Below are 26,513 nucleotides of genomic sequence, written 5' to 3' on the forward strand. Positions count from 1 at the left end.
ACTGCTCAAAAGAATATCACATAAACGTGAATTGAAGACAGTGTAAAGATCGTTCACTTTTACCACACTTTCTGGCTTGTGCATACACATGTTTTTTATGTGCATTACTCATACATTTAGCATATATATAGAATATTACGTAACTAATAATTTAACAGTATTTTATACATTTAAATGGATGCGATAGTTCATGAATGAATTAAAATGAACTTGATTATATGATTAGGAACATTTTACTAAACCGATTTGCCTCAAAATCCCAAAAAAGATAAAACAAACAGAAAAGTGATGGAAACACAAAGCTTTAAGTCATTCTGTTGTGTGACTTCTATGTGATTCCTGTAGCTCAAATTTCTGTATGAAATCTTGAACCTGACATACAGGCTAAGCAAAACCTGAACAGTGAGTAATTTTGAGAAAAGATTTTGCTTATTTCAGAAGAGGAAGAAAAAAATGACTAAGCACAAAACGCTAATTCCCACTGCTCATCTTGTATGAAATTGAACAAGCCCTTCTTCTTTTCAGGTCCTTCGTTCCTAGAGATAATTTCATCCTGACCACTATTGATTGAGCTCCTCTGAGCATTACCTCCTGGTTTGGCAGGCGTTTGAAGTGAATGTTGTTTTTTCTCTCTTTTTTTCTGACCTCTAATTTACAAGTCAAGTAAGTCATCATCAGCACCATCCATCACACAGGAAGCATTAAAAATTTTCATTTTTACTACAACGAAAAAAGTCAGCAAGTCTATCCTGCTCAGATAAAATTGATTGGCTCACGTCTTTCTTGCCACCTAAGAATTCAAAAATTGCTTGTTTGCTTTTACAACTGGCTCTGTGGGCAGATGAGGAGGTGGGGCAGTGCAGATGGAGCTTTGGTTTATTCTTTTTTCTTTTTTTTTTACTGCAACAGCTCATTAAAAATCACAAAAGCCAAAAGCTCTGGACAGATGGAACCAACTTAAGAACGTCTCTAATTCAAGTGAAATGCTTCCTAATGTGAGGTAACTCTTTTGTGAAACTGCTTTTAAAGTTCTCTCGAAAGCTTCAGGAACAAGTGGCCTCTTAAAATTTAGATTATTCTTTAAGCATAGTTCAGTAGGTAAATGATAGTTTGGGTGCATGGAGGCACCAGGAATTCAATTTTTTTGGTATAATTAAGATGTTTTTCAAAAAAGCAACATTACATCAAGAGTGAATTTCTCTTTTTTGGTCTTTGCGCGTGTGAAAAATCTGTCTGGTCCCATGAACTAAGCTTACTGTGAAATTGCTGAAGCTTAGTTTTGAAAGTATTCACACAAGTAATATATCACCCGTTCACAGCGCACCTTATCACAGTGCCACACCAAGCCTCACTTGTTCACATCAAAGACATGTCTTGAAAATCCCTAAAGCTCCCTTTAAAAGGTTACACACGGATACCCTGATCTGCTGAAAATAAACAGCTGGGTTTGTGTAGAAACTGTTGTGGGAAAAACGACTTGGTCTAATGATTTAAGCAGTTCATTTGAAACGTTTATTTAAAATGATCAAGAAAGGCAACTTTTGACCTAGAAAGAAGAATTTTTACAAGCTTGTTTAAACTTCAGAAGAAATAACTTTCCTTTTTATTGCAAATGGAAGAGACGGAAAAACACAATCAAAGGTGCAAGAACATCGGAGGTAATTTAACTTTATTTTTTTGTTGTTGTTGTTTTCTTTTTTTTTTAAAAAGGAGATTTTTATCACGCAAGGCAACAAAGAGAAGAAAAGCAAACTGCTATGAACAAACCACAACCCCCCCATCCCAAAGTCCCCCCACGTCCACCCCCCACTGGCAGCAAAGGGGTTCTCATTACAACCAAATCAAAGGGGCGAGAGAACAAGACTCACATTGTTCTGATTGTGTTTACTTACACTAAAAACACTAGAACTGGACGATCTGACTGTACAGTATAAGACAAACAATTTTGCTTTTCACATGAATGCATACACAAAACCTTACATTAAGCTTGTTTTTTTTACACTTAATTGACACCACAAATGAAACAGGAAGGTTTACAACTATGCAATACATTTGATTGATCTCTTGCAGACAGACTATACATGTCGCCATGGGCACTTCCTGGGGAAAAAAACAAGTTCACCAAAAAAGAAATTAATAAAAAGTAGAAGTAAGGTCTAGGTTTATTCTTTTTTTTTTTTTTTTGCTTTTTTCTTTCTTTTTTTTTAGTAACATCAAACCTGCATGTTGAGGTTAGCATGCCACTAGGGAATACGAAGGAAGCGATTCCCTTTAAAAAGGACTCCCTTAACCATATCCCCACTCACTTTGTAATTCGCCTTGACAGTAAATCAATTCTCAAGCCTGGCCCCTTGGACTCCTCCAGCCCTACGTCCTCCTCTCTCAACATTCCTGCGCACATGAATCACTCCAACTCCTGGCTTCTAAAAGGCATTTCCTGCCCGACCTTCTCTCCTTCTCTCTTTCGCTCAGTCTGGCTCTTCTGCTGAAAGCTGGGCAGGAACTCTGTCGAGCTTTGATTTGGACCCAGAGGGAGGAGAGCTCAGCCGAACCCGGGGCTTTGGCTCTGGGACCGCTTACAGACAGAGACATGGAGGCTGGGGATGTGTTGGGAGATGCCTGCACACCCAAGGAGGGATTTTGTGCTTTATCATTCAAATTGCAATATGAGCAGCGGACCATATTTCAGTGGCAATATCACTCCTACTACCAAAGACTTCCCTATGGGAGGATCCTTTTCTGAGGATTTAAGAATACATTCTCTCTGAGACAGATGTTGGTTATTTTAGCTCAGAAAACCTTTAACATCGCCATAGACTTCCAAGAATAGTAAAGTATGTAGTGTTGATTTTTAGCACACTACGAGGACTTACTAATATATTATCATTGTCATTAAATGAATTTAGGAGCATTCAAAGATTTTATGGAAAATTTACAAAGTGGAGTCTCTGAAACCAAACACCTGCTTTAGCTTCTCTTTGTTAATCTTTGTTGCTAAATCCACAGTAAATATACAACTTTTTGTCAGAACCAGCAAACCTGAGAAGACAGAAGCAGCTCTTAAAAAGAATGGTCTAAATGTAGTTCATATGTACACAAGTCAAACTTACATATTTTACAGAGACCACTACACAAGGATCACAAACAGTCTTAAGTGAGTCTACAGCGGAGTGAAAAGAGCTAACATGTTTCCACAGAATGCGGTGCTTTGTGAGCACATGTGTAGTTGTGCATGTTTGTTAACACTGAGAGTGGATGATCTCGTGTTCATCCCTTCTCAGATCATGGCTCTTATCACCAGTCTTCCTTTGACCTGGTGAAGATAGGTGCTCTGCTCTGACTGCAAGCGCTGATTGGTCAGAGCTTCATCCTCACTATCAACTGGCTCCTCCTTGACCTTGATGACCCCACAGGGAGCGTCTGGCATCTCACTGCTTGAGCCGCTGCTGCTGCTCAGCATGTGCTTCCGAATGACTCCTCCAGGGGGCAGCGCGTCCTCTTGCATTCTCTCTATGTCATCTTTGTGCTGCTGCTGCTGCTGATCCTCCAGCTCCTCCTCTGATTCCTGAAGATGTGCACTGGGCTGACGTAACTGCTCAATGGACTTGGATAACAGCTGCAAAACACAAAGGATTCCCATTCATTTTGACATTCTGAAGGCAGTGATCATTGCATTAATCAAGTTATTTTTTGTAACCAACGCCTGTTTTGTTTGTATACTTTATAAAACAAATTTAACCCTTGTGCTGTCCTAGGCACTTTAACATTGGGAGATGGGTCATCTAGACCCACTAGACAGTGCTCTGAACCTTTTTTCTTCAATGATTTGTGATCTTCACTGCTGTCCATGGATTACATGAAATCTTTCCACCTTTATCCACCTTTGTCATGGTAGGGAGAACACATCAATGTAAGGGTGGGGTCATCTAAGATAGCACAAGGGTTAAACACAACAATATGATTTTTAGTGTCAACTTTAACATACTTATTCAAATATATGTAGCAAGTGAATTTAGGTATTCGATAAAAATGAAAGCATAATTACTTTAGTGGTTTAACTTATAATTTCTTATAGAACAGATAATATTGAGTTTTCAGCTTTTAATTTATTTAAAAGACAAGACTTTCACAGATTATTTTTATTGCTATTGTTGTAATTTTTTCTTACAGGGTTTGAAAAAAAAGAAAAAGGCAAATCAGGACTGAACTGACTGACTATGGTAATCTGCTGAATATATCCTAAAAGCTGTTTCTGTTTTCTTTTCCTAAAGAAAAATAAGACATTATAAAGTTGAGGTTGTCTTCACGACAAAAAGGTTTACAGTAAAAACAACAGAAACTGCCTTTTTTGTGAGGAAGTTTTAGCTGAGATTATGTGGGTTCCTCTGGTTTAATCCTCAAGTCCAAATGTGTTTAACTAATTAATCAAATATTGTTTGGTTAGTATGAGTGGTTGCTTGAATGGCTATGTAGTGGACATAACTAGTTTGTTACTGAAAAAAGGAAGGAATGAGGAATAAAAGCAGGTTTGCATGTCATTCACTGTAGTTAATAGTTGCCAGAAAACAACAGCTAGGACCATTTGTCCACAAGGGGGCTCTAAAAACAAGCCTCCTAAAGTGTGCTCTTGTTAGTGGAAAACCAGACCAAATAAGATCAGGATGCAGGCTTGATATAAATATCACAATAAACAAGTAGAGCCCATAGGAATTAGCTTCTTTAGTTTGACATTGGTAAAGTCTTTAACTCCTCTGAAATCCTTAAGCTGTTGTAAATTTCCATTAGTGTCCTCAACTGCTGCTGTAAGAGGAAAAAAAAGCTGAAAGGATGTTTAAAAACAACCATGGAAAAGCTACTCTGAGGAAATTAATTAGGGCAATGTTTCAGCGCTCCATCTCAATAAAGACTGAGGGCTTATCCCTGATTAGTGGCCATTTATAACTTCCACTTAAAACGGCTTTACTTGCAATCTCATTGGCCTGAATGATCAGACCAAGGCCCTGTTGATGTGTTTCTCAAACAGATGTCATTATTCATTTCAAATGGATCGATTCTCCAGTAGAACCCTGGGAAATACTAGCTGATCATATTAGGGCAGAGTGTGTTAAAAACAAAACTAAACTTCTAGGTCCATGAAGTTTCTGTTAGTCAAAAACAGAAGCTCATTGAGCTTTTTGCTTCTAAGTATGAGCTTTTCAAAAGCCCTGTAGCTCATTCAGCACTCAATATCGGGACACTTTAGTTCTAGAGCTCACACAATGCCGCCTTTCACTGCATCCACCACCTCGCACACGTCGCTCAGTAGAATAATGTCAGTCTGTTTATAGCCAGGTCACCTCCGCCAGCTTACAGAAACACAAATATTGCCACAGAGGGACAAAGTGCATTCTAGAGAGTTATTTTTTTTTTACTTCATTTCCAGTTAGATGAATTGAATTTCACAGAGTTAGCAAAAAAGAAGAGTGCTGATGCCTTGAGCTATGATAACAGAATTAGAGGAAGAGGAAGGATTTTTTTTTTCTATCTGAAGTCAGGCAGAAGTTCTTTGGTTTGTAGAAACAACAGCAGGATTTCACAGAAGAACAGACTGTGACCCAGGTCTCCAAAGTTGAGCTGACCCACATGCTTTTTCAAAGGACTAAAAATAGGTTGGCATTGGTGTACTTAAAATGATTAAATCACACTCCCTGCAGTAAAAAATAAGACCTCCTGGGACCTTGAAAGTAATGCAGTGAGTTGTAAAAAGCCATTTGAAATTCTAAACTGACCCCTGTGTGCATGAATGTTAATGTGCAGGGTTTTACCTTATTTATGTGAACTTGCTGCTGGTATTGTTTCTGCTTCTCCAGGAAGTGCTGGTGTTGCTGCTGGATGACTAGTTGGGCCAATGTGTTCTGAGGCAGTGGCGCCGACTGGGTTCTGTTCAAAGGTCTGTGTTTTGGTAGTTTAGGCCTACTGCTGGAGGGGCGATCCTTCATGGCCAGAGGAGATTGAGGGTGGGGTGACATGGAGCTTTGGCCTTAAAAAGAACATAGAAACGTTGTTGTTGTTTTTTATCAATTTTTGTTGTATTGTAATTATAATAATTTATTACACCAGAAAAGAAGGAATAAAAGAGAAATTAACTAAAATCTTACCAGATGTGATGATCTTCTGCTGCCGCATTTGCTCTTTCTGCAGGAGGTGTTGGAGGAGAGCCTGGTGACTGGGGCTCACCTTAGACTCTAGAGCTGTATGAAGGGGCACAGGACCCAAAAGATGCCCAGGCAGCCCATGCTTGATTTCAGTGGATCTATCTTTCAACCCTATAGCAGCCTGAAAAAAGGAAAAGAAAGTGAAGAGGCTCTGCAACTGCTGCTCAATTTTTTTGTAAATCGAAAATAACTTTTTTATTTTAATAATTATTCTTATTACAAAAGACCAGAAGTAAAATCAAGAAATTAGAGCCCATCAATGGCAGGAAGCTCAAAACAGGACTCTATGGAATGTGCCACGGAGTCAAAAGATGATATATCATGTGCTTTGTTATCGGGGGGCTGCACACGAGAGCACTTGGACTTTTTTAAAAGCAGTGATAAATGAGGTAATAGGGGAGGATAAGAGCTTGCTTGACACAAGACACTGCAGAACAATATTTATCTAAGGTCAATAAAATCATCAGGGGCCACAGGTCAGGGCCCTGCGGTCACAAAGAAAAGTCAAGCAGAGAATGATGGCGAGCTTCGGAACTTGTCGACTGAGAGGAAAACCTCACATTATCAAACAAATACTCACGCTGATGGAGGAGGATGCATTTGAAAGCCCAAAGGAGATGTTGGGTAAAGACGGAGAAGTGTACAAGCTTAGCATGGACATGGAGCCTTCAGGCCGGAATAATCTTGGCTGGGAAGGCCATCTCTGAATGAAGCAGATGGGACACAAAGGAGAGTCAGTTTTAAGTGTGACATTCAGCGCTCACACTGCGCACAATTTCAAAGAATTTTTGCAGCAGCTACCGGTAAATGGTAATCCTCAACAGAAAAAGTTTCCTAGATGCTTAATGGCCTTAAAGGATGATTCACTACAACTTAAATAACCAAACATTTTGAAATCCTTTGCTCCATCTTCACTTTTTCAATCCCTAGTCAGCTGCCTGTTTGCACTGCACAGTCCCCACCCTCAGGCTACTCTCAGAGAACATCAGCACTGGGGCTTACTTCCTGTACCCAGCAGAGCAGTGGACCAGCATGTGGTTTTGGAACCGCCATGTTTATCCTTCCAACCCCGACCAGTACTCAGTGACCTGTATGTGGATATCCGGCCCATATTTGTCCCAAGGGACCCGTTCCCTCTGAAAAAGGATACCTAATGTAACGGTGCACAAACACGCTTTGCTTGTGCAACAGGCATGGGGTCCACGAGCAGCCCCACAGTCAACCAATGACTGTCATGAGAGTCTCAGCTTGGGCCAATACAATAGCAAGGCTGTGTTTATGTTGTTAGCATGTGGGTGTCTTTGGCTACCAGTGCCTGGGATATCAATTAAAATCCGCAGTCTTTCTCCCTAAGCTGCAACCTACAGCCCGGTGTCAGGGTGTCCCTCCCTTCCCCGTGTCACTAGAGGTCCCGGGGAGAGTAAACAGGGATGGTCAAAGAAAACACAGCTGCTCTGTCAAGATTTTTCAAAGATGTGTCATAGCGGCCACATTCTATAATAGTCTGCCTTGTGAGCTCAAGTAAGACGAGTTATGGTCAGTAACTCAGCCGTGAATCTACTTGGAACTGCCTCAAAACAAGTCAGTGTAAAAAAGCAGCCAGGACAGTGATAAAAATAACAACAAAAGAGCCCACACCCAAGACTGTCATTTTTAGTTTTTCATTTCATTTCATAGAATTTGCAGCTCATCTGTAAGTAAAAGAATCTATCTCAAAATTGTAATTTTTAAAGCATATTTGTTTTTATGAAGAAAACATGAAAAACTCATAGTAACACAGTTTTTATAATATTTATAATAATATATAATATTTTAAAGCAACAATTTAGCTTAAATTTAAAACAACAAAAAGGGATCCACTGTAATATCACAATTTGTGACGCCATTATGTAGGAAATTTGACTGCAGTGATTTTTATTTTTTCAACACACCTCCGTTTTTGTAGTAGTAGGCAGTGAGGAGGGTCCATTTTCAGTCCCCAAGGCACTGGAAGCCCCAATGGGAGAGCTGGGGCCAGACCCAGGGGCACTGTTGGTCGCCGAAGAGTCTATAAAACATCAAGGAGTTGGATGTAGATTGCGTGCTCGTATTTTAAACACATGTAAAAATGCCCAGCCTGAAAGCTGCTGAGCATGACAGAAATGTGAATGAGGATGGCTGCCTGACCAGTATTTTTTAAACACATTTATGAGAAGATGAATGCTTTTACGTATTCAGCTAAATTACAAATTGGCTAAAAATTCTGACCTATATTTTACATAGGGTTACTTCATTTGTAAAAAATTTTCTTTTCAGAAAGGAGATCAAATTTATCATGTAATTTTTTTTAAGAAAGTCAAACTATATGCATACCCATTAGCTCTAGAGCCCTCTTTTTGTATGGGGTCATTATGTTTCCATCTCTTCTCTTTAGCATTGGGCTGCTTCTCCTCTCAGCCACCTTCTGCTTCAGTCTGGATCGTAACTTCAGGTTTGGCTCAGACGCTAAAAAATAAAGAACAGATTATGTTTGTATACGGTTTAGCACACAAAACGCAGACTTCTAATTGATGGACAAATGTCATAATCACAAAGGCGTCGTCTGATTATTTCATTGAATGAATTAGGCTAAAAAGCCTTTTTAAAATTGGATTATTGTAAAATATGGAGAAACAAAAGAAAATGAGCTGAAAAGCAAAGAACACTGTGAAGAACTGTGATTTTGAGGAAGGTTTCAGATAAATTATACGAGTTGGGATTGGGCCCATTTCCACATCATCTGGACCAAATTACTTTCAGCAACACACAGGCTCTAAGTGAAATAGTTCGCTACCTGCAGCCCTGGTGACCACAGCCTGATACAGTAGCAACAGTTAAACTAACACAAAAACATGGCAGATGTTTCAGGCCTTCTCCTCACCCCCTACCCCTAATGCAAACCAGAGATACTCAAATATGAACACTCTGCTACAGTCTCACAGTGTTGACCCACAACCGTGTTAGTGTCCCTTCCACAACAGACCCCTTGCTTTTAAAATCTAGTAAGTTGATTTTAAGACCTCCAACTTGCTTACCCACCAACAAGGAGTGCACTCTGTTCTGTACAGGTACAAGGACAAGTCAAAAGTATTGACTGTGGTGTTGTTGTTTTTTTGTTAAATTTCTTTTGTAAGAGAAATAGTTCCCATCAACCTTTGCACACAGAACCCCACAGGTGCGCTTACACACTTAAAAAAAAAAAAACAGAATGCATACGCTCATCCTCTGAGTGAAAGCAAGAGCACAAAGCTCTGTTAAAGTTATGTAAACCTTCTGTTACACAATAGCCAACCTGTGTCAATTATTTATTTGTGATCAATAATTTATTAGTCCTTTTAATAGTTCCCATAACAGTCAAGCGTGCATAGGAAAGTGCAGCTATGACGCGGCAGCGCTGCGGGGAGGACGAGAGGGGGCATAGTTAGGAGGGCGGGCGCTTCGCTGCTATTTCTGGCTTTTGTCAAAAGCATCAAAACCATCTTCCCTAATACGTGGCACAGACCTCTAATCCTGTGGGTGTGAGGTAGAACGAAAGACAGCGAGGGAGGAAGAAAGGAGGTAAGAGAGATAAATGGAGAGAAAGCGCTGTTGGGAGTCATATGAATTCGCTTCACGCCCTACTGCCTTGATTGCTTTCTATTTTTACACTCTGCTGCCACCAAACTACGCATCCCAATTGGTCGCCACAGGAACGCCAGACAGCAGCGTAGGAACAAACACTTTCTCACATGTCTCCACGGGAAAAGAAATTGCCCTGATGCATGGTGCAACAGGAGGCAAAGATGGGTGCTGCAAAGCATATCCACTGAACACCTGGGTAACTTGTGCTGCGGCGACGTGATTGTGCGTGTTACATGTGCTAATGCCCAAGATGTGCCGCAGTCATAAATCTGTCTCAATTTGGGTTACATCCTGAAATGAACAGATGCTGTTAAAAAAGGCTAAGGTTTATTCTTAGATTTTAAAGACATGCTGCTGGGAATTTAGTACAAATAGCTTTCCCTACGCGGATGCTGCCTTATGACAAAAAGTGTTTATTAATTAAAAGGGGTGACAATGCTGATAGACAGACAGATGATGGATAAAAGAGATGATGATCATGTTAGTGACTTAAATTTCAAGTTATTCAACTGAGAACACAACCACATCATCATCTTTCCACCACTATACTTTATGCCTTAGTCACAAGTAACTATATGTGGGTTGGCCCGTTTGGTTGGTGCAGGTTTTGGGGTTGTCCAGGCCAGAGGGTTGTAGAGAGAAAGGGCTGCATCTTAGAAGTACAGGTGTATCTTGCAGTTTCTTTGAGGCTTGTATGTCCACCTTAAGGGACATCATGAAAATGGAACGAACTGCTGTAGTACATGTAGTAAATGTATGGTAAAGTATTTGTAAGGATATAGTAAGTTACACAAACCTATGATGCATGGGGCATGCTTTTGTACAGTGCCCTTTATGCAGCACTCCAGTCGTTAGTAAGGCTGGTTAATTACTGACCTCGTGCAAATGCTGCATGCACGGGGTGTGCAGGTGATAGGTAAGTGTCTGGAAAATACCTGTAGTATGCCCACACAAATTATGCTCTGTCTAATTCCCTAACAGCCAAGCTGCACGCAAGGGACTGCAGGGACTGTGCACCTTTCACTTGAATAGTACTAGCAGGCTCCCTACGCAGTGCACAGAGTTCAGGGAGGTTGAAAAATGTTAAATCACTTACTTCAACCTTACTTACACTTACGTGTTGCTTAAGTGTTCACTACTACCTGTTGCCTGCAGCATGCCCAAAGAAATAATATGCATGAACATTTTTGTTTCATGGGTTTACTGGTATTTTGTCCAGACCACCAGTGTGGCCAGTACAGGTTGGTCCATTTTTTACCCGCAAACAGTCCGTATCCACCCGTGTTTTTTGGTTCCTGGCTCTTCACCTGACACTAGACCTTGTAAAATTTTACTGGGTTTATTCGTCTTCACTTTCAGTCTGTACACATAAGCAGCACTGCATGTAGTCTTTACATAGAACATAGTCCTGTGTGGGTGTACGTAGCTTCAGTTTTATGAATGAATGCAACCCATATTTCTCCCTTTTTTTCTAGCAACCTGATTGGCTGACCTGCCGTTTTTAAAGACGTCAGAGGTTTCCTCCTGGCCGACAGCTTGAACTCATCATTTGACCGAAGTTTTTTCTTTGTTAAGTTTAAAATTATAGGCAGCTATGTTTCTTATGCTTTGTTTCTAGTTGTGCTATGTTAGAGGGTCAGACCCATGGCACGCCTGGTTCTTGATGTGCTTCCATCTTTTGTTTTTATTTTTTTCATCAGAGCTTCCCAATCTTATAATTTCTTCATATGTGTGGGATCCTTGAGTCATTTGGGCCATAACAATGATGTATTTTGGCAATTCCTCAAAAACTAAATCGTACTTTTTTTTAATCAGTTTTCCAGGTATTGTAATTTTATAAACCGTTTACAGTTTTTAGTAAAATGACTGTAGATGTCTTTCTGAGCACTGATGATCAAAGACCCACTTTGATCATCTTTTGATTAGTTTCAAATCGTTCCTAGTGGTCTTTTAACTATGATCATAACAATTGTAACCAAAATCAAAAACCTAAGTCATTTTCTAGGACAAGGTTTCTGCAGAGCGGCAGTTCTTTAGAAATTCACCTCTGAGATGTGGGCAAGATCATTTGGACGGAGCAACCCCGCTCCCCCTTTCCTTCCTTATAGCTGAGAGCTCTAAGCATGGAACTTATGGCCCACCCAGCATATTTTCTATGTTACAAATACAATCTCTTTCAAACTACATTTTTTTGCTGGCTCCTGATTCAAAATGATTTGAATAATAATAAAAAAACACTCAGATATTTAATTTTAAGGTTAATTTTCTGAATATCTTTCCTCCATCATCAGAAAAATGCCACAAGAACATGTCTTGCACAAGCTCATTTAAGCTCATTTAACTTTTGTTAATATTCATTTCCAGACTTTCCTTGAGACCAATAAAAACGGCCCTGTGTTTGTCACTTTCCACTTTAGTGTTTAAGAATATCACTGTAAGTGAATAATGACATGATATAATATGTCATGTGTTGTTGCTCACCTAAACTTGTTTTCATCTAACTTTAAGAATGCTGTAAGCGCCACTGACTATTTTAGGTCTTGATATTTAAAACCTCAGAAATGAAAGAGGGTGCACTTTCTTTTTCACATGACTGCACCTGAAAATATCTCCCCTGCACCTGCTGAATAGACATGTTTAATAACTGGGTCAAAACCAAGGCGGGTGTCGCACTTCTTTCTGCTAAGCCTCAACTATTCTTGCCACAGACTGCGAGTGGGCCTTTGACTCAAGTCAGTTTCAGGAATTGAAAAATAGGATCCGTACTGAGTCGACACGGTCTGCACATGCCTCTTTATTAGTGTTTTCCTGAACTGGAGAGATGAGGGCATCACAGATAGTTTTTTTTTAGATGATACTAAGTTAAATAGCTAATAATGAGGAGCAGACTTGTATTTCTAACTTTTAGTTTTTAAAATACATACAGACCTTTTAGGATGCTTTACATGGAACCCTCACCTCAATGTCAAGAAAAAAAGAACTTAATTTGGTATTTTAGCCAAACAAAGCAGTAGGGTGTCTGACTTGGCGCATTTAAGTCACCTCTACGTTGTTTTGAAAGGGCTATCTTTCTTAAACAAACAGTTCTGTGGAGTTTCATCCTGCTTGTGCTGGTCCTTAAGTCGGCTACACCTGCCAATCAGTTATCAGTGACAGCCAGTGGCCCAGGGAACACAACTACCTTTGTGCTTGCACTTTGCATGCCAAACTCTCAGAGGATTTAACTGAAGACAGACGGGAAGTAGGGGTGAATGCCTGAGCAGGAAATGACCACATATAGATTTAGGAATCCAAAAAGTAAGTGAAATTTTGTGAGAGCTGGAGAGCAGGGCACTGAAAAATGGGGGATATTTATGAAAGCATTTGTCAGCACAGTGGTGAGACTGCAATGTTATTTTTTTCTCTCATACTTGTTTAAACCTGCTTTGTTGTGTTTAGACTAAAAACTATATAAATCTACCTTTAACCACCTCCCTGTTATTTCTGAAAACAGTCCTCAGTAGATCTGAAGGTATTTCCCAAAGATAAAAATGTTAAAGGAGGTATTCCTCTGTTCTGACTATGCCAAGGATCAAAGTGAATACAACAGTACTTCAGAAAAGAAATCTCTGTAACCTTTCATCTATCTTTCAGATATTTCTTCTTGTCATTCTGTGACTCCATTTTACAAGAGATAATTGTGTTTGATCTCCAGCTCGTGTATACACGCAGAATGACAGGCCTGTAGTTCACCAACTCACCAAGCATAATATTGTTTCCAAATGTAATTTAAAGAGACATGGGAGAGAAAAAAAACAGAATATAATTTGGTGACCTCAGAAAAATTCAGCTTCAACCTTGGCAAACGTTCATGCTTGCGCTAAAAAGAGAGGCAGGAATTATTGCTGCTTACGCAGTCGTTCCCACAGGGTTTCTCAAACTTAAAACAATAAACCTGAGCTGCTTTTTGGTGGGAACCTATTTTCAAAACGGTTTTAAAGCCCACAAAGTCTGGAGGAATTAATGCGCCTAAATTCACCCAATTAACCCCTAACTGTTTAAAAGAACCGTTTGAACCGTGGTATGTTCTTATAACACAGGGATGAATGTGATTCCCTTTTAATTAGAATTTAGCAAAAGTGATATATTTGAATCTGTGACGTAAAAAGAAATTATTCTTCCTTGTGCGTTTTTTGGGAAAGCTAAAATACATAAAAAGGAAAGACTTTAAGTTCATCTGTGCACCACTGCTTTGAGATTTGTGCTGAGCCCTGGGGAAAGAGAAGGGGGGCAGGGGTCATGATGACCCTAACTGATGTTATTAGCAGGTCATCAGGAACCCCCAGGAAATATTCAATCAGTGCCCTCAACAAGGTAAAAAAAGACACTTTTTGTAATAATAATCTGCTTGGAAAATAGAAAATCTTGAACAATTTTAGTTTATGTTAACCAACTATATAGAAAGTGGTCATATTTGAATTTTATGACTAAGCTAAGTCAGTGAGGAAATGTACTAACCTGTCTTTCTCAAGGGGAAGTCATCCTTGTTCTCTATGGGTGACGGCAGAGTGTAATGACAGGTCGGGGATGTGCCACCCAGAGGTGGAGAGCTTTGGTCCAGTGATGTGTGGTGTGAGGACCTAAGAATGCACACAAAGATTTAAAACTAAAAAATATCAGACATAATAGACATTCATTTTTTGTATCTTTTTGTGTGGAAATATTAGGAAACACTCACGTGTACCAGAGTTTAGGGTGGTGGACAAAAGAATGATTAGTTCCATTGACAACTGGATCCTTGGCGGATTTACTCAACAGAAACTCTTGGAGTTTCTGCTTCACTTCTGTACTGGCCACTGCACCTGTGGGACCAAAAGACAGAACCAAAGGGACGGAGGTTACCCTAAATTTGCTGCTGCATTGATATTTAACCTTAATGTGCATAGGGTCTAAAGTGTTTTTTATTCAACAGACAGAACTATTTAGAATTTAGAACTAACGGGAAGAGGTTTGAAACTGTTTCTTCTATAATCCCCGCAGAAAAGAAACGTTCACTTCCATTCTTTTTCAGAGCAAACAAGGGGATTGTAAAAGGATTTTTGCTCCTTGTGGTCAAAGATTTCCCTCTAGTGGTAAAAGAAATCTATTTAGTTTCTGCAGAAGTGATACTTTCGGGAACATTTTTCCCCATCTCATGGTTACAGCTGAAGAGAACAGTTTCAAATTACCTGACTTGACAAAGTCGTATATCTTGTCTATTATTAACTACAAGGAAGAAACAGTAATGTATACCTGGAGCTATTTCTATAGCGCGCTGGAGCATAAATCCAAAGCTTGAATTTCACTTTATGTCATCAGTCTCATGGAGTGGTTAAAGTGCAATCATCATCTCCTTTTTTAAAACGTTTGAGGCAAATCTAATAATTGTCCAGGCTTTCTTCTATGTATGCTGTCATTTTCACAGCTTCTGATAATCCTCTACTGACAATAAAGAAACTCGCTATTTGACATCACCAGCTTGCAGCTTAATGTCTTTCAGCATTGCACGAGTAACAAATATATCAGCTTTATACAAAGATTAATTGAAAGTGGTTAATTTCACATTGTGTGCTGTAACCTAACAGTTGTGTTTCATTTTGGTCCATTTTTATTGAAAGGGTATTATTAGGGGGATAAAACAGTCCAGGGAAAAGACTTTTCAGACAGAATAACCTATATTAGGCCTGTCCTATTAAATAAGTATGCATATTTTTCATTTATGCATAAAAATGGTTTTAGAAATGGAATGTCATGCTTGTTTTTGCCCGAGGCTTTACTATATATTTTTTTCAAGTTCAGCTCTTTATGGGTAGAACTTGTTAATAATGGCGGTATCGAGCTCTTACTCTCTCGGGATCGCTCCTTGCCCCTCAGGCTCAGGCTGGAGACGAGCTGCTCTCGCCGGTGCCTCTCCTGCTCCTTCTCCTGATGGCTTTGCTGTTGCTGCTGTTCCAGTCGCCGCTCCTTCTCTGCAAGTTCCTGCTGCTGCTTCATGGCCTGGAGCTCCTGCTGAAGCTAAGGGTGCACATCAGCAAAAAGATACATTTAATTGTAAAAGCCTAGCAACTTCTGATAAGTTCTGCAGATCACTTTGCTTTGCTTTAATGGGTCATTTTGACATTTTTCTCCTGCTGTGTTGCTAAACACTAAGCATCGTTGAATAGTTTCTCTTCTGCTGCACTCTGTAAAGTTGTCTTGACATATACTTTAATTACTGTATCCGCACAGTGCCATGCTGTGTTGCAGTCTGTCTTTTTGTGCTGCGCAGACAATAATGCAACTGTTCAAAGAGAAGCTAACCTTGAGATGCTCCTGGAGCTGGGCCTGGTGCTGCCGGGTCAGCTTCTCATGCTGCTTCTGGAACTCGCTGATCAGTAACTGTTTCTGGATTTGCTGCTGCTTCTGAATGAGAAGCAGCTCCTGCTGTAGCTGCCTCTCCCACAGGCCGTGGTCTGAGCCTGGCCCCAGCATCCTCAGGTCAGTGCGCAGGTCCAAGGGTGATAAGGGCTCCACAGCCAATGGCACGTCTGGTTTTATATCTGTTGCAGCAAAGTAATTGGACACAGTAAAAGAGAGGATGAGTGTACTCTGTTCCAAACTGTGCAGAAAAAGAAGTAAAAGAACTAATGTGGGATTGAAAAAAATACATGTACGGAGCGTGTGAGTAAGAAAACAAGCATCTGTCGCCCAGAACCTTAGGAAGCAATTATGACAGTAAACAAAAACAAACAGCAACACATCCGTCATTTCCAAATCTTCTGGGAGCGGCAGCTCATGCATATGCTTTGCTCAATGGACATGTGGCACGAAATGTTGAAAAGGTCATTAAAAGTTTTAACATGAAATCTGACTTCCCGCTGTTTCATAAATAAATAAAGGGAGTCCTTTCCTCTGTCTGCACCAGAACATCAAGCAGATAAGTCTTTCTGCCATAAATAATTCAAGAAAAAGTCGGCTGGGAACTCGTGTGTTTGTAAATTCCTGTACCCTGATCTTTCCATCTCTGTCCTTGAGAGCAGATGCTGCAAACAGAGTACCCAAAGGTATGAACTATTATAAGAAATTGCCAAACACAAAGTCTTTTCGACCTCTACATACTGTTCCGCCTGTTACAAAGACCAAACCAACGCCCAGCTGCCAACATCAAAGTTACTTCAGCTCTATTCCATGGAGAGTTGTCAGTGCTTATTCATTATTTTCCTCATCTTCGTTATCTTTTCTTTAAAATCCCCATTTTGACACCCAGCTGAATTAATGAGACATCTTCATTATGTACTTTTCCCTAAAAATTACCCTTTAGAAATTTAGGGATGTACACAAGTTTTGCTAAAATCGAAAAAATGTCCCACAATAAAAAAATAAAAAAGATTATAATCATGAGATTATTTTCATCCAATGTCCAGACTGCTTCTATGAAGCAGAAACCTACTTAAAATTCCAGTTGCTGCAGGGAGGTTTATCGAGTGCATTCACTGCCTTAATCTTCTCAAGGGTCACATCTCAGAGTGCAAATATTGAACACGTTGCAACACCACCTGCTCTTTAGAAGCCTATCAGACCATGGTTCTGTCACACATCTGCACCTAAACTGCACTAAAAAGATGATTAGAAGTTCTGGTAAAACAACCAGCATCCTCGCCCTCTTCATAATCTGAAATGCAGCGCCCCTCTCCTCACTGTGTGAAGCTGCATGGTTCCTGTTTGTTTTGTCGGGCAGCCTGTTTTTCGTTCCATGTGTATGCGGTGGCGATGAATATAAATAGAAACATAAAAGCAAGTGGCGCAATCCTGGTCTGTGACAACCCCCACACCCTAGTATCCACCACCCTAACTTGCCGCTGCCATGGCAACGCTGGCGGCGTAATTTAGTCTCCCTATTCTGCAGATATTGAGTCTCGCTGCATGTCATTTACTGCCTACAGTGGCAATGTGACATGTTGGCTAATATATCAGCTTTTCAGCTCTTATATAAGAAAGGAGTCCCCAGCAGAGATAGACAGAGAGAAAATGTAACAAAACCCTCCGACACAGAAACACTCAGCAGAGAATCAACATCTAAGCAATAAGAGGGTCTTTAAACTTGTTCGGAAAGTGAAGACAACTAGAAGGGACTCCTGTGGTAGGATTTTCTTGTCTGTGTTCTAAAAACAGCATCATTGAAATGAAAGAGGAGGGCAGCAACTCTGCAGATGCAGCAAGCAGGCACCTGTGGAACAGGAACTTCTCTCCTGACACAGAATATTAATGTTCGCATGAAAGAACTAAACAAAGACGCCTTTTGTGACGGGCGCCGTTCCAGGAGAAGCCCGAACCTGCAAACCATCGAAAGGACTCAGCCTCACAGCCACTTTTACCTAATGGATCCAAATATAGCTCCCGCGCCCCATTAAAAAATACATAAAACTAAAATCACCAGGAGAAAAACCCACTGTGAGATCTAATTAATATCATGTTTCATTCACCACCCTGGCTTGATTGACATTAAGAATATCCACGTTGATCAGCATGTCAAGCTGAACCCGCCTTAGAAAATTTCAGACAGGATAGAGGGAGGGATGGAGGAGGAAGAGTGTGAAAGCTTAAGTCATATTTGATAACCAAGCCCATATGAAATATAGCCCTTGAAGAAAAATAGAACAGCTTCACGTATGTGTTCTATTCTCATCTGCACCAACAGGAATGACACTAAACTGAAACAAAACTGAAATGCCTGGAAGCAGTTTCCTTGATACTAACCATGTACTGTAAACTCTCGTCACTAGTTGAAATAGAAACACGTTCTTTTTTTTTTTCTTTTTAAAATAATAAAATACATTGGTGTAGTATTTTTGTAAGATAATGGCTAAAAGGTGAATGTGAAAAGCAGTCTGAAACCATATAAACTCAAACCTTCAGCCTAAACTGGGAACAGAGAATATGGAACCACTAGTTACTGAAGCTAAATATAAATGCTTTTCTGAGCAGAATCTTAATATAGACAATGTGTGAAAGACTGTCACAGTTGAGAGGCTGTCTGCTCAATTTAACACAGGCAAAAATAAAAGCAGTGTCACATTTATGTAACTTTTGTGTCATTTTCTCAACGCTCAGAGGGGTGTGTGTGTGCATCAGGGGTCCTGCAGTGCAGCTGGTGATGGTGACCATGATAGAACTATCTCATCCTGGCTGAAAATGACGGGCCTCAAAATTACAGGAAAGAGCACCGTAACATCTGCAGGCTCTGGTAAACAGAAGATTTATGAATGACAGGTAACAAATTTGTTTTTAGAACAAGGGAGCAACACGCAGCCCACTCTATGCCCAGATTTCTCCCTGCAGAGGGCCTGCCAAGGGGGATTGGGTGAGTCATTGCCTGTGACCACACTCCCACTGCAGCGCTACACCACCAATACCCTCACAGTGTTTATTTCTATAACCGATTTGCCTCTCATTAGCAGTGGCGGCGGTCAGAGTGACAATCACAGCCTTAATTTAAGATGTTTGATGGCTGCTTCTTTTCTCTTCCCCTTTTTATTACTTTTTGCTGTTTTTTTTTTTGTTTTTTTTTGCTTTAGGGTATATAACCAGACTTCCCCTCACAGGTTACTCATTGCAGACACATATTTAAATATTAGCCTTCTATTGTACACAATTGTATGCTGATAAAAAAAAATTTTGATCAAGATGACAGAATTAAGCAACCGTTAGTTTTACAATATTGTGTCTGACGCTTAAAGTATTATTTTTTGTGTCATTACGATAGAAACTTAAATCAATACGACTGAAATCAAAACGAACAAACAAATTATTTACTAAAAATTCACCTCAAAAGATAAAAAGTCCAGCTGTTAAACTTTGATGTCAGACTTAGAGATCTATTTTTAAAAATGTATAAAAATGAATCATTAAAAAAAGTACAATCCTCATTACTATTTAAGCAAAAATCAATTTTGCCCAATCATTATATATTAGTAAAGCAAAGTTGTAACACAAAACCCTTTTGATATTATCAATAATAATGTACCAAAATCTTGTTATAGCCTCTTATCTAAAGGAGTTCCCATCTTTTCAAATTAAGAAAAATTGAATGTAGCAAAACAAGAGTATTCAACCTGCAAAGCTTTAACATCATTTAAAATATTCCTCCATTAAGGTTTCAAAGCATTAACCTAGTTTATCTTTTTTCTTGAATATAAATCAGAATTTTACAATTCAGGGGGTTGATGACACTTTAAGCATGGAAGCTGTGAGCTTTTAGATGGAGCAGACATGTGCGCTGATCTAAATTTCCTGTCTGCCTTTATAAATAGAAACAGAGATACAGAAGATGTTTGAGGGCAAAAAATAAGCTTATGCTCGGGACTGCAATGTGGTGCTGGATCTCTCATTAAGTGCCTTGTTATTTTGAGCAGCTGGTGCATCTAAAGCAGGAAACAGGTCTTTATTTTTAAGACTCGAGCTTGTTCCTTCAACCAACCCAAAGCTGCGTTTTTCAGACTCTGCAAACAAGTAGAAGCGAGTTCAGACGCTTCAGACCTTTGACCTGCCAGTCTCCTGTCAGGTGTTTACTCAAAGCATTTCTTAAAAAAGGAAGGTATGAGTAGAAGGAAAAATAAACTAGGTTGAATAAAAGACAGACAATACACAAAAATGGTAAATGATAAACAGGAAGTCCTTCAACTTTTCATCAGATTTACTAAAGCTCCAAAAAAATCCATACCAATAAACATTTACAGAAATGTTTTGATCCACAGTAAACACTAAAAACCACAATAAGTTATCCATAAAAAACAAATCGGAAATCTTGTTTTCTTAAAAGCATATTGACAAAAACTAAAGGCTTTTGCCTTTTTGATCAATTTTTGATATGAAAATGTAGCACTTTTCATTTATAGTAGCACAAAGGTAACACAGAATCCCATTCACTTCAACTACGCATGTATGCAGACAACTGGACCTCAAAGCGGAGACATTGTTCTCAATTAAAAGATCTCTTTTGAAGTTTGCGTGGTATTTTTATCTAACAAAAACTCATTATTCTGTCTCTGCGTGAAAACCCACCTTAGAATAGCTTGATTTTATTTTTAACTTTGATACAACAGGTCTAATCAACAGGAAAGTGCATGTATATCCTTCTTTTTACTGCTCCACTTGAAATGTACTAGCAGAGAAGGACTGCATGAAATTTCAAGTGTTGCACTAGAAATACAATAAAAGTTTTATTTACCTGAAAAAATAAACACACCACAACCTACAGTAAGAACTAAATACTTGTCTGTAGGCATAAAAATAAAAAGGAAAAGAGTAGAGAAGCTGCGCTATTTAGCAGAAAATCTTAAGACAGATAAAGTTATTCACTGTCTGTCGATATCTTCTGCAGTGGAAAGAACAAATTAAATAGACAGTTTTTATAAATATCTGTTCCAAGCTGCTGTTATATCAGGAGCATGCTGAGATGGAATGATAACGCACAGACGCCTAATCTTAGCAGGCTAATGCCATAAGCTGAAAATAACTCACCTAAGAATAGCTGACCCACAGAAAAAGCAAGGGGCCTGAATACAGGCACTCACTACAGCTCTTGTTTGACTCACAAGCAAGACAAAAGAAGAAAGCCCTGCTTGGGTTACCTGATATGAAAGAACCTGAAATAAACCTTTCTATTGACAGACATGGACTCTGTCATCCTCAAATCTTGACCTTTGACCCCCTTTTTTTCTATCCTAATGCTCATCCCATTGCCTTTGGGTTTTTCTCTTAAGATCTGTTTTCTTTACTGGAACTCTTTTTAATGTCTCACTTGTTCTTTTAGACACAAAGTACTGGTTTTACAACTGCCTCATGTAATTTTACAACATACTCTCTGTCATGCCCTCTGGTTAACTATTCTAAGTAATTACATTTGAATACATTTGTCTAAAAAATATTCCTCCCTTCTGAAGGCAATCTTCACATTTTATCAATAGACACAGTTAGGGCTGGGGAGGTGGGGAGAAACAAAGTGACTCATCCTGAGTCAATACAGTGAATAGATGTTAGTCATTCTGATGTCAGCTATGTACTTTTCAATTCAATTCTCAGTTCAAAAATAGCCCAGCCAGTGTGTGCGTGCGTGCGTGTGTCTCTGTGTGTGCGTTCGCGTGCGTGGGAGGGGGTGTGCGCGCGTGTGCGCGTGGTAAATGTCCAGAGAGAAACCTTTCACATGTCCCCACAGTATTTCTGTCACAGCTCTTCCTGTTCCCTCAAAAGTACACTGACATGGAAGCTTAAACGCACACTGTCAACACTTCTTCCCCCAAAAAACTGAATTCAGGACAACATAGAAATATATTTTTAAAAATTTGACAGACGCCTCAAAAACCTCCAAAGAAGAAGAATTAGTAATATGCCATTGTAAAAGTAAATACCTTGATTGATTGAGGATGAGGAGGTAGTTGGTCCTACCACATTACAGTGAAGAAGGGCTTTGGGTTGTCTTTACGCACAGACGCGGCGCAAAGAGTTTTGATGAGAAAGGATGGACTGACTGACAGAAAAGAGGGAATGGATATAGAGTAATAGAGAAGAGAGTAAGAAGGAGTAGAGACGCCGGGCTGTGAGATGATCACCTGAGTTGTTCACGTTGTGCATCTTGGTCTGGTTGGGGAGCTGCTGGTGTCCGACGCGCCCCTCTGTTGTGGAGAAACTTGACTCGCCCTCGTAAATCGTCTGCAGCATACTCCACTCAGCGCTCAGGTCTCATCTCAAGCCTTGCGTTTCCCGTCAACAAGAGCCACCCCTCAGCCACTCAGGGGAGAGAGAAACCGCGACAACAGGCAACTGTCTCCCCCCTTCCTCCAACTCCTCCCCTCCCCGAGAAACTACTCTGTTGTGGAGCACAGGACTGCACACAGCCTCTCTGCAGGGCTGCCGCTAGTCTCTCCGGGGTGTCCTGCCTCAGTCTGGTGCAAAAGCACAAATGCTGCCTCTCGGTCTGCCTCTATTTTCTCCCACTCCCCGTGTCTGAGCGCGGGAAGATTGGGAGAAATGTGGAGCGGAGTTGCAGGAGAAAAAAACTGCGCGCTGTGTACCGAGCACCACGCAGAGGCACGAATGCGAGACTGAGGGAGGGAGCGAGCTTCATTTGCATGTGAATCAACAACTGCGTGGCCCACAGGTGACAGAAATAGAACAATGGCCAGCCCTGGCTAAAAATAGGTCAGGCAAGGCGCAGGGATTGGAGCAGCATTGATGCGTTTAAAAATACCACACCAAACACAGCTGTCTTCTTCAGCTCCTGCCAGAAGGCATGTCTCCTGACTCCTTCTCTGCAGATGGAGGCTTGATCTCACCTTATCTCTCGTTTCTGATTTATTGAACCTGTATACTCTATTTATATCTCCATCTTCAGCATGGATGGACATCTCTCTAGGTGTTTGCAAACTTCCCTTCTCAGTATTTCTTTCTTGTTTTCATGAAAAAAATCATGCAGCTATGGACATTAGACAATCTTTCAGCATACATATGTCAAAAATATAAAAGCACAAACTAAACAGGGCAGATTGGGAAGCAGTGTGCTACCGCACTGCATTAGCTTAAATGTATGTGCCAGGTTCAGTGTGAATCCAGAGGAAAGCTGGTTCTCAGGAAGCATGCTTCCAGCTCACCAAGGATGCCATCTCACAGTTGGCATCCTTGGTGACCATAATTACGTAAGCATGACCATAATTACCAAAACCTCTCAAAGTGTGTCAAGAGCTCCTCTTTAAGAGATAAAGTTTCTTTCCCCTTAAATTGTTATGCTTAAAGAAACTATTACTTATGCTTCCCTGAAACATAAGATATGAAATTACTGGTGGGTGAGAAAAAGCCCCTCAGCACCACTCTTTCCATTAACATCACAAGACTAAAACTCCACAGTTAACACAATCCGACTCTTTCCAATAAAAGCCAAGTCAAATATTCTGTCTAACCACTGATGCAGGGCTGAGTTTGTGGCCAAGCAGCCTGTGCCTTTAAATTTTTCATCTTCCTTCATAATTTGACCTGTCCCCCTGCCAGGGGCGTGGAGCCAGCACGGCTATTTTTAGTTTGTGAGCTTTGACGACCAGGCTACAGAGACACAGGGAAGGAGTTTTACTGTGTTGTTTCAGCTGGACCAACATTTACCTCCTCAATCCTTTTATCACAGCGAAACCAAGGAGGAAATGCACGGCTTGCAGGCTCGCCCCAGACACAAAAACAAGAATGATGGTAATGTATAAGTGTTGTGTAACCATGGAGACCATGTGTTCATGTTAAACCTGTTGATCATTAAAGGCTCAGATATGCAAATGCGCTGGTTTTCCTTGAAGAATTCAAAGTATTAATAGACTTGTTTTTGAAATAAAAAATAGCAGATCCCTGCAAGTGAAGACTATGAGTGATTGTGGACATTAAGTATTAATAATAGTGATATATGAATAAAACATCAAAGTTAAGTGGACTGGACAAACAATTGATCTTCACAAATGACTTCACAGGTTAGATGGGATGGTGTCAGTGATAACAAGCCCTCAAGTCCACCGTAATGATGGCTAAAGACCCAGAGCTCCATCTGTCACAGTATCTGTCAGACGGGTGAGCTGTGACCTGATAGGCTAGCCACATCACAGGCCAGGACACAATTACTCAAAAGAAAAAGAGGGTCTGTCACACTTGTGACAATTACCCTGACCAAAAAAAGGAAAGAAAATCTGTTTTTGTGGTTTAATGCTGCGCAAACGCCAAAGTTGCAACTTTGCAACGTTCATGTGATTTTCCATTATTACACAATCAAAAAGAAAAAAAGATGGAAACTGAAACTCACCATTCACTTATAATGATTTGTGTCAAGATTATCTGTTTTTTCTCTCTACTTTTGGCCAGATTTGCTTAAAAACATACATGCAAAAATGCAAGAATTAAAATTAAAACAATTTTAATGCACCTACTTGATACATCTATTCTTCTGCCATGCCCTACTATACACTCCAAAAACAGTGGAGACATTTCTCTTAGCTGCGATTAACCTACACTTTTTATTTATAACTAGCTTCCTGAGGCTGATGAGGGATTGTGGAGTTGGAAATAGGTCTGCCCAATAAGCAGGGTCCAGTAAACCTGCAATGTGGCAAACCCATTATAGCTCCTACTGCGTCATTGGCGGCCTTTGTCTACTTTAGTCCTATTAAAGCATTGAACGTCAGAAGAGCCACTCCGCTCTGCACTCCAGAACCAGGGCTTCACTGTCTGTCACCCCCTGTATTTCAAACACAAACTGTGTGAGTCTGTGCGTGTCAGAATATGTGTGCAAGCGTATTTGTTCTTTCACCCAAGCACTGACGTGGAACATGGGGATATTGGAAAATGGTAGTGATATAATGAACAAAAGAGAGACCAGTGAACCCTGAAACCTTCTGAAATGTCTGGCCTTTACCGTTCTGTTTCAAACACATCGCCACAGCTGTACGTCATCGTGATGTTGTTTTGAACAGCCTCCAGGCTAACATACTCCACCAACCTACTTTTGAAATGCTGTTTCAAGAATCCGTGTTCAGAACATGTGGATTTGTTCAAGTTTAGCTCATGCTGTATCTGTTTCTTTTCTCCAAATGAGAGGATTAATACTATCAAAGTTACTGGTTTCAGATCAACTCCCAGAGTGCGCTGGCTTAATCACCAGCGCTCTGCTGTCTTGTGACACATTGTGCATGATGAAACCCAGCAGGGAGGCAGGCTGCAGGAGGAGAGGAAAACCAAAGTGTTGCAACAGATATGAGAGGGAGACAAAAGGCTACACCCTCCATCGTTTTCTTCATAACGTGGCTTTTTTTTCTGCATTTCCTAAACTTTAAAGTTGCTCCCCTCCCTCAATGTTGATTTAATCGTGCCACCTGTGAGGACAGCCACAGATATGATCATTGTCAGGTGCTGATTTCGTCTCTCATTCCTAGGGGAAGACAGCATTTTGTCATAGGTAACCGTGGCCCTCGCCCACACCACCCTTCCCGATAAGCTTTGTCTCTCTAGTGGCTACTTTATAGCTATGAGGGCAGCCCTGGTACAGAATTACCTCTCCACATGAATTACCTCAGCACCAACCATCTTACTTACATCAGCCACTTGTGAGTCACCGCTGTTAACTGTGTTGGAGTGGTGAATTTAGATCAGTTTATAGCAGGAAGTCAGACGCTGCATGTCGGGTGCAGCACACTGCGCTGGAAACTCGTCCATTCTACCTGCTAAAAGGCAGTGGTTTAAGTTTTGTCACTTCAAACAGATTTTTCTCCTTACCTTGTGGTTTGGGACTCATAAAAGCACAAAGGCCTACAACTGTTGATTTGATGGTAAAATCTAATTAGGCTGTACATCTGGGTAAGTTATGTGAGCATGGTTTTCCACTAACGATTGAGGTGCTCTCACTTTTATTGGGTTATTCTGTCTGGCATCCTGTGGAATTTCCTGCTAGACTTTCAAGGTGATATAGGCTGCACTTAGAACGTTGGATCAAATAACACGAAAAGGGTTTCATGCAGTCAGTCATGTTTAGAGTTTAACACAGTTTGTTCTTAAAACAGTTACACACAGTCCATCCAACTTTGTGCACGTCATGTCACAGCGTACAGAGAAAAGAATTAACATAAATCCTGGAAGGTAACAACAAACACAACTCTTAGATATGAG

At 40.3% G+C, this 26,513-nt stretch overlaps 1 protein-coding gene across 6 annotated transcripts; it reads right to left on the reverse strand.

Moving 5' to 3' along the window:
- Positions 1–1,489: 1,489 nt before the first annotated feature.
- hdac9 (histone deacetylase 9) lies at positions 1,490–22,934 on the reverse strand. 6 transcript variants are annotated; one of them, XM_020710119.2, is made up of 12 exons: positions 22,439–22,547; positions 22,238–22,356; positions 16,152–16,390; positions 15,698–15,866; positions 14,551–14,683; positions 14,331–14,452; positions 8,547–8,678; positions 8,126–8,241; positions 6,775–6,897; positions 6,138–6,315; positions 5,805–6,019; positions 1,490–3,616 (listed from the first exon to the last, which is right to left on the reverse strand). In XM_020710119.2, the coding sequence occupies exons 3-12, from the start codon at positions 16,320–16,322 to the stop codon at positions 3,278–3,280; spliced, it is 1,698 nt and encodes a 565-aa protein (XP_020565778.1). In that variant the 5' UTR covers positions 16,323–16,390; positions 22,238–22,356; positions 22,439–22,547; the 3' UTR covers positions 1,490–3,277. The 6 variants fall into 6 exon arrangements, with proteins under 6 accessions (XP_020565778.1, XP_011483460.1, XP_011483459.1 ...); XM_011485158.3 differs by lacking the exon at positions 22,238–22,356 and having other exon boundaries at positions 14,557–14,674; positions 22,439–22,934; XM_011485157.3 differs by lacking the exon at positions 22,238–22,356 and having other exon boundaries at positions 14,557–14,683; positions 22,439–22,934.
- Between the last annotated feature and the right edge of the window lie 3,579 nt (positions 22,935–26,513).

This window comes from Oryzias latipes, chromosome 16 (assembly GCF_002234675.1).
Source record: "Oryzias latipes chromosome 16, ASM223467v1".
Lineage (NCBI taxonomy): Eukaryota > Metazoa > Chordata > Actinopteri > Beloniformes > Adrianichthyidae > Oryzias > Oryzias latipes.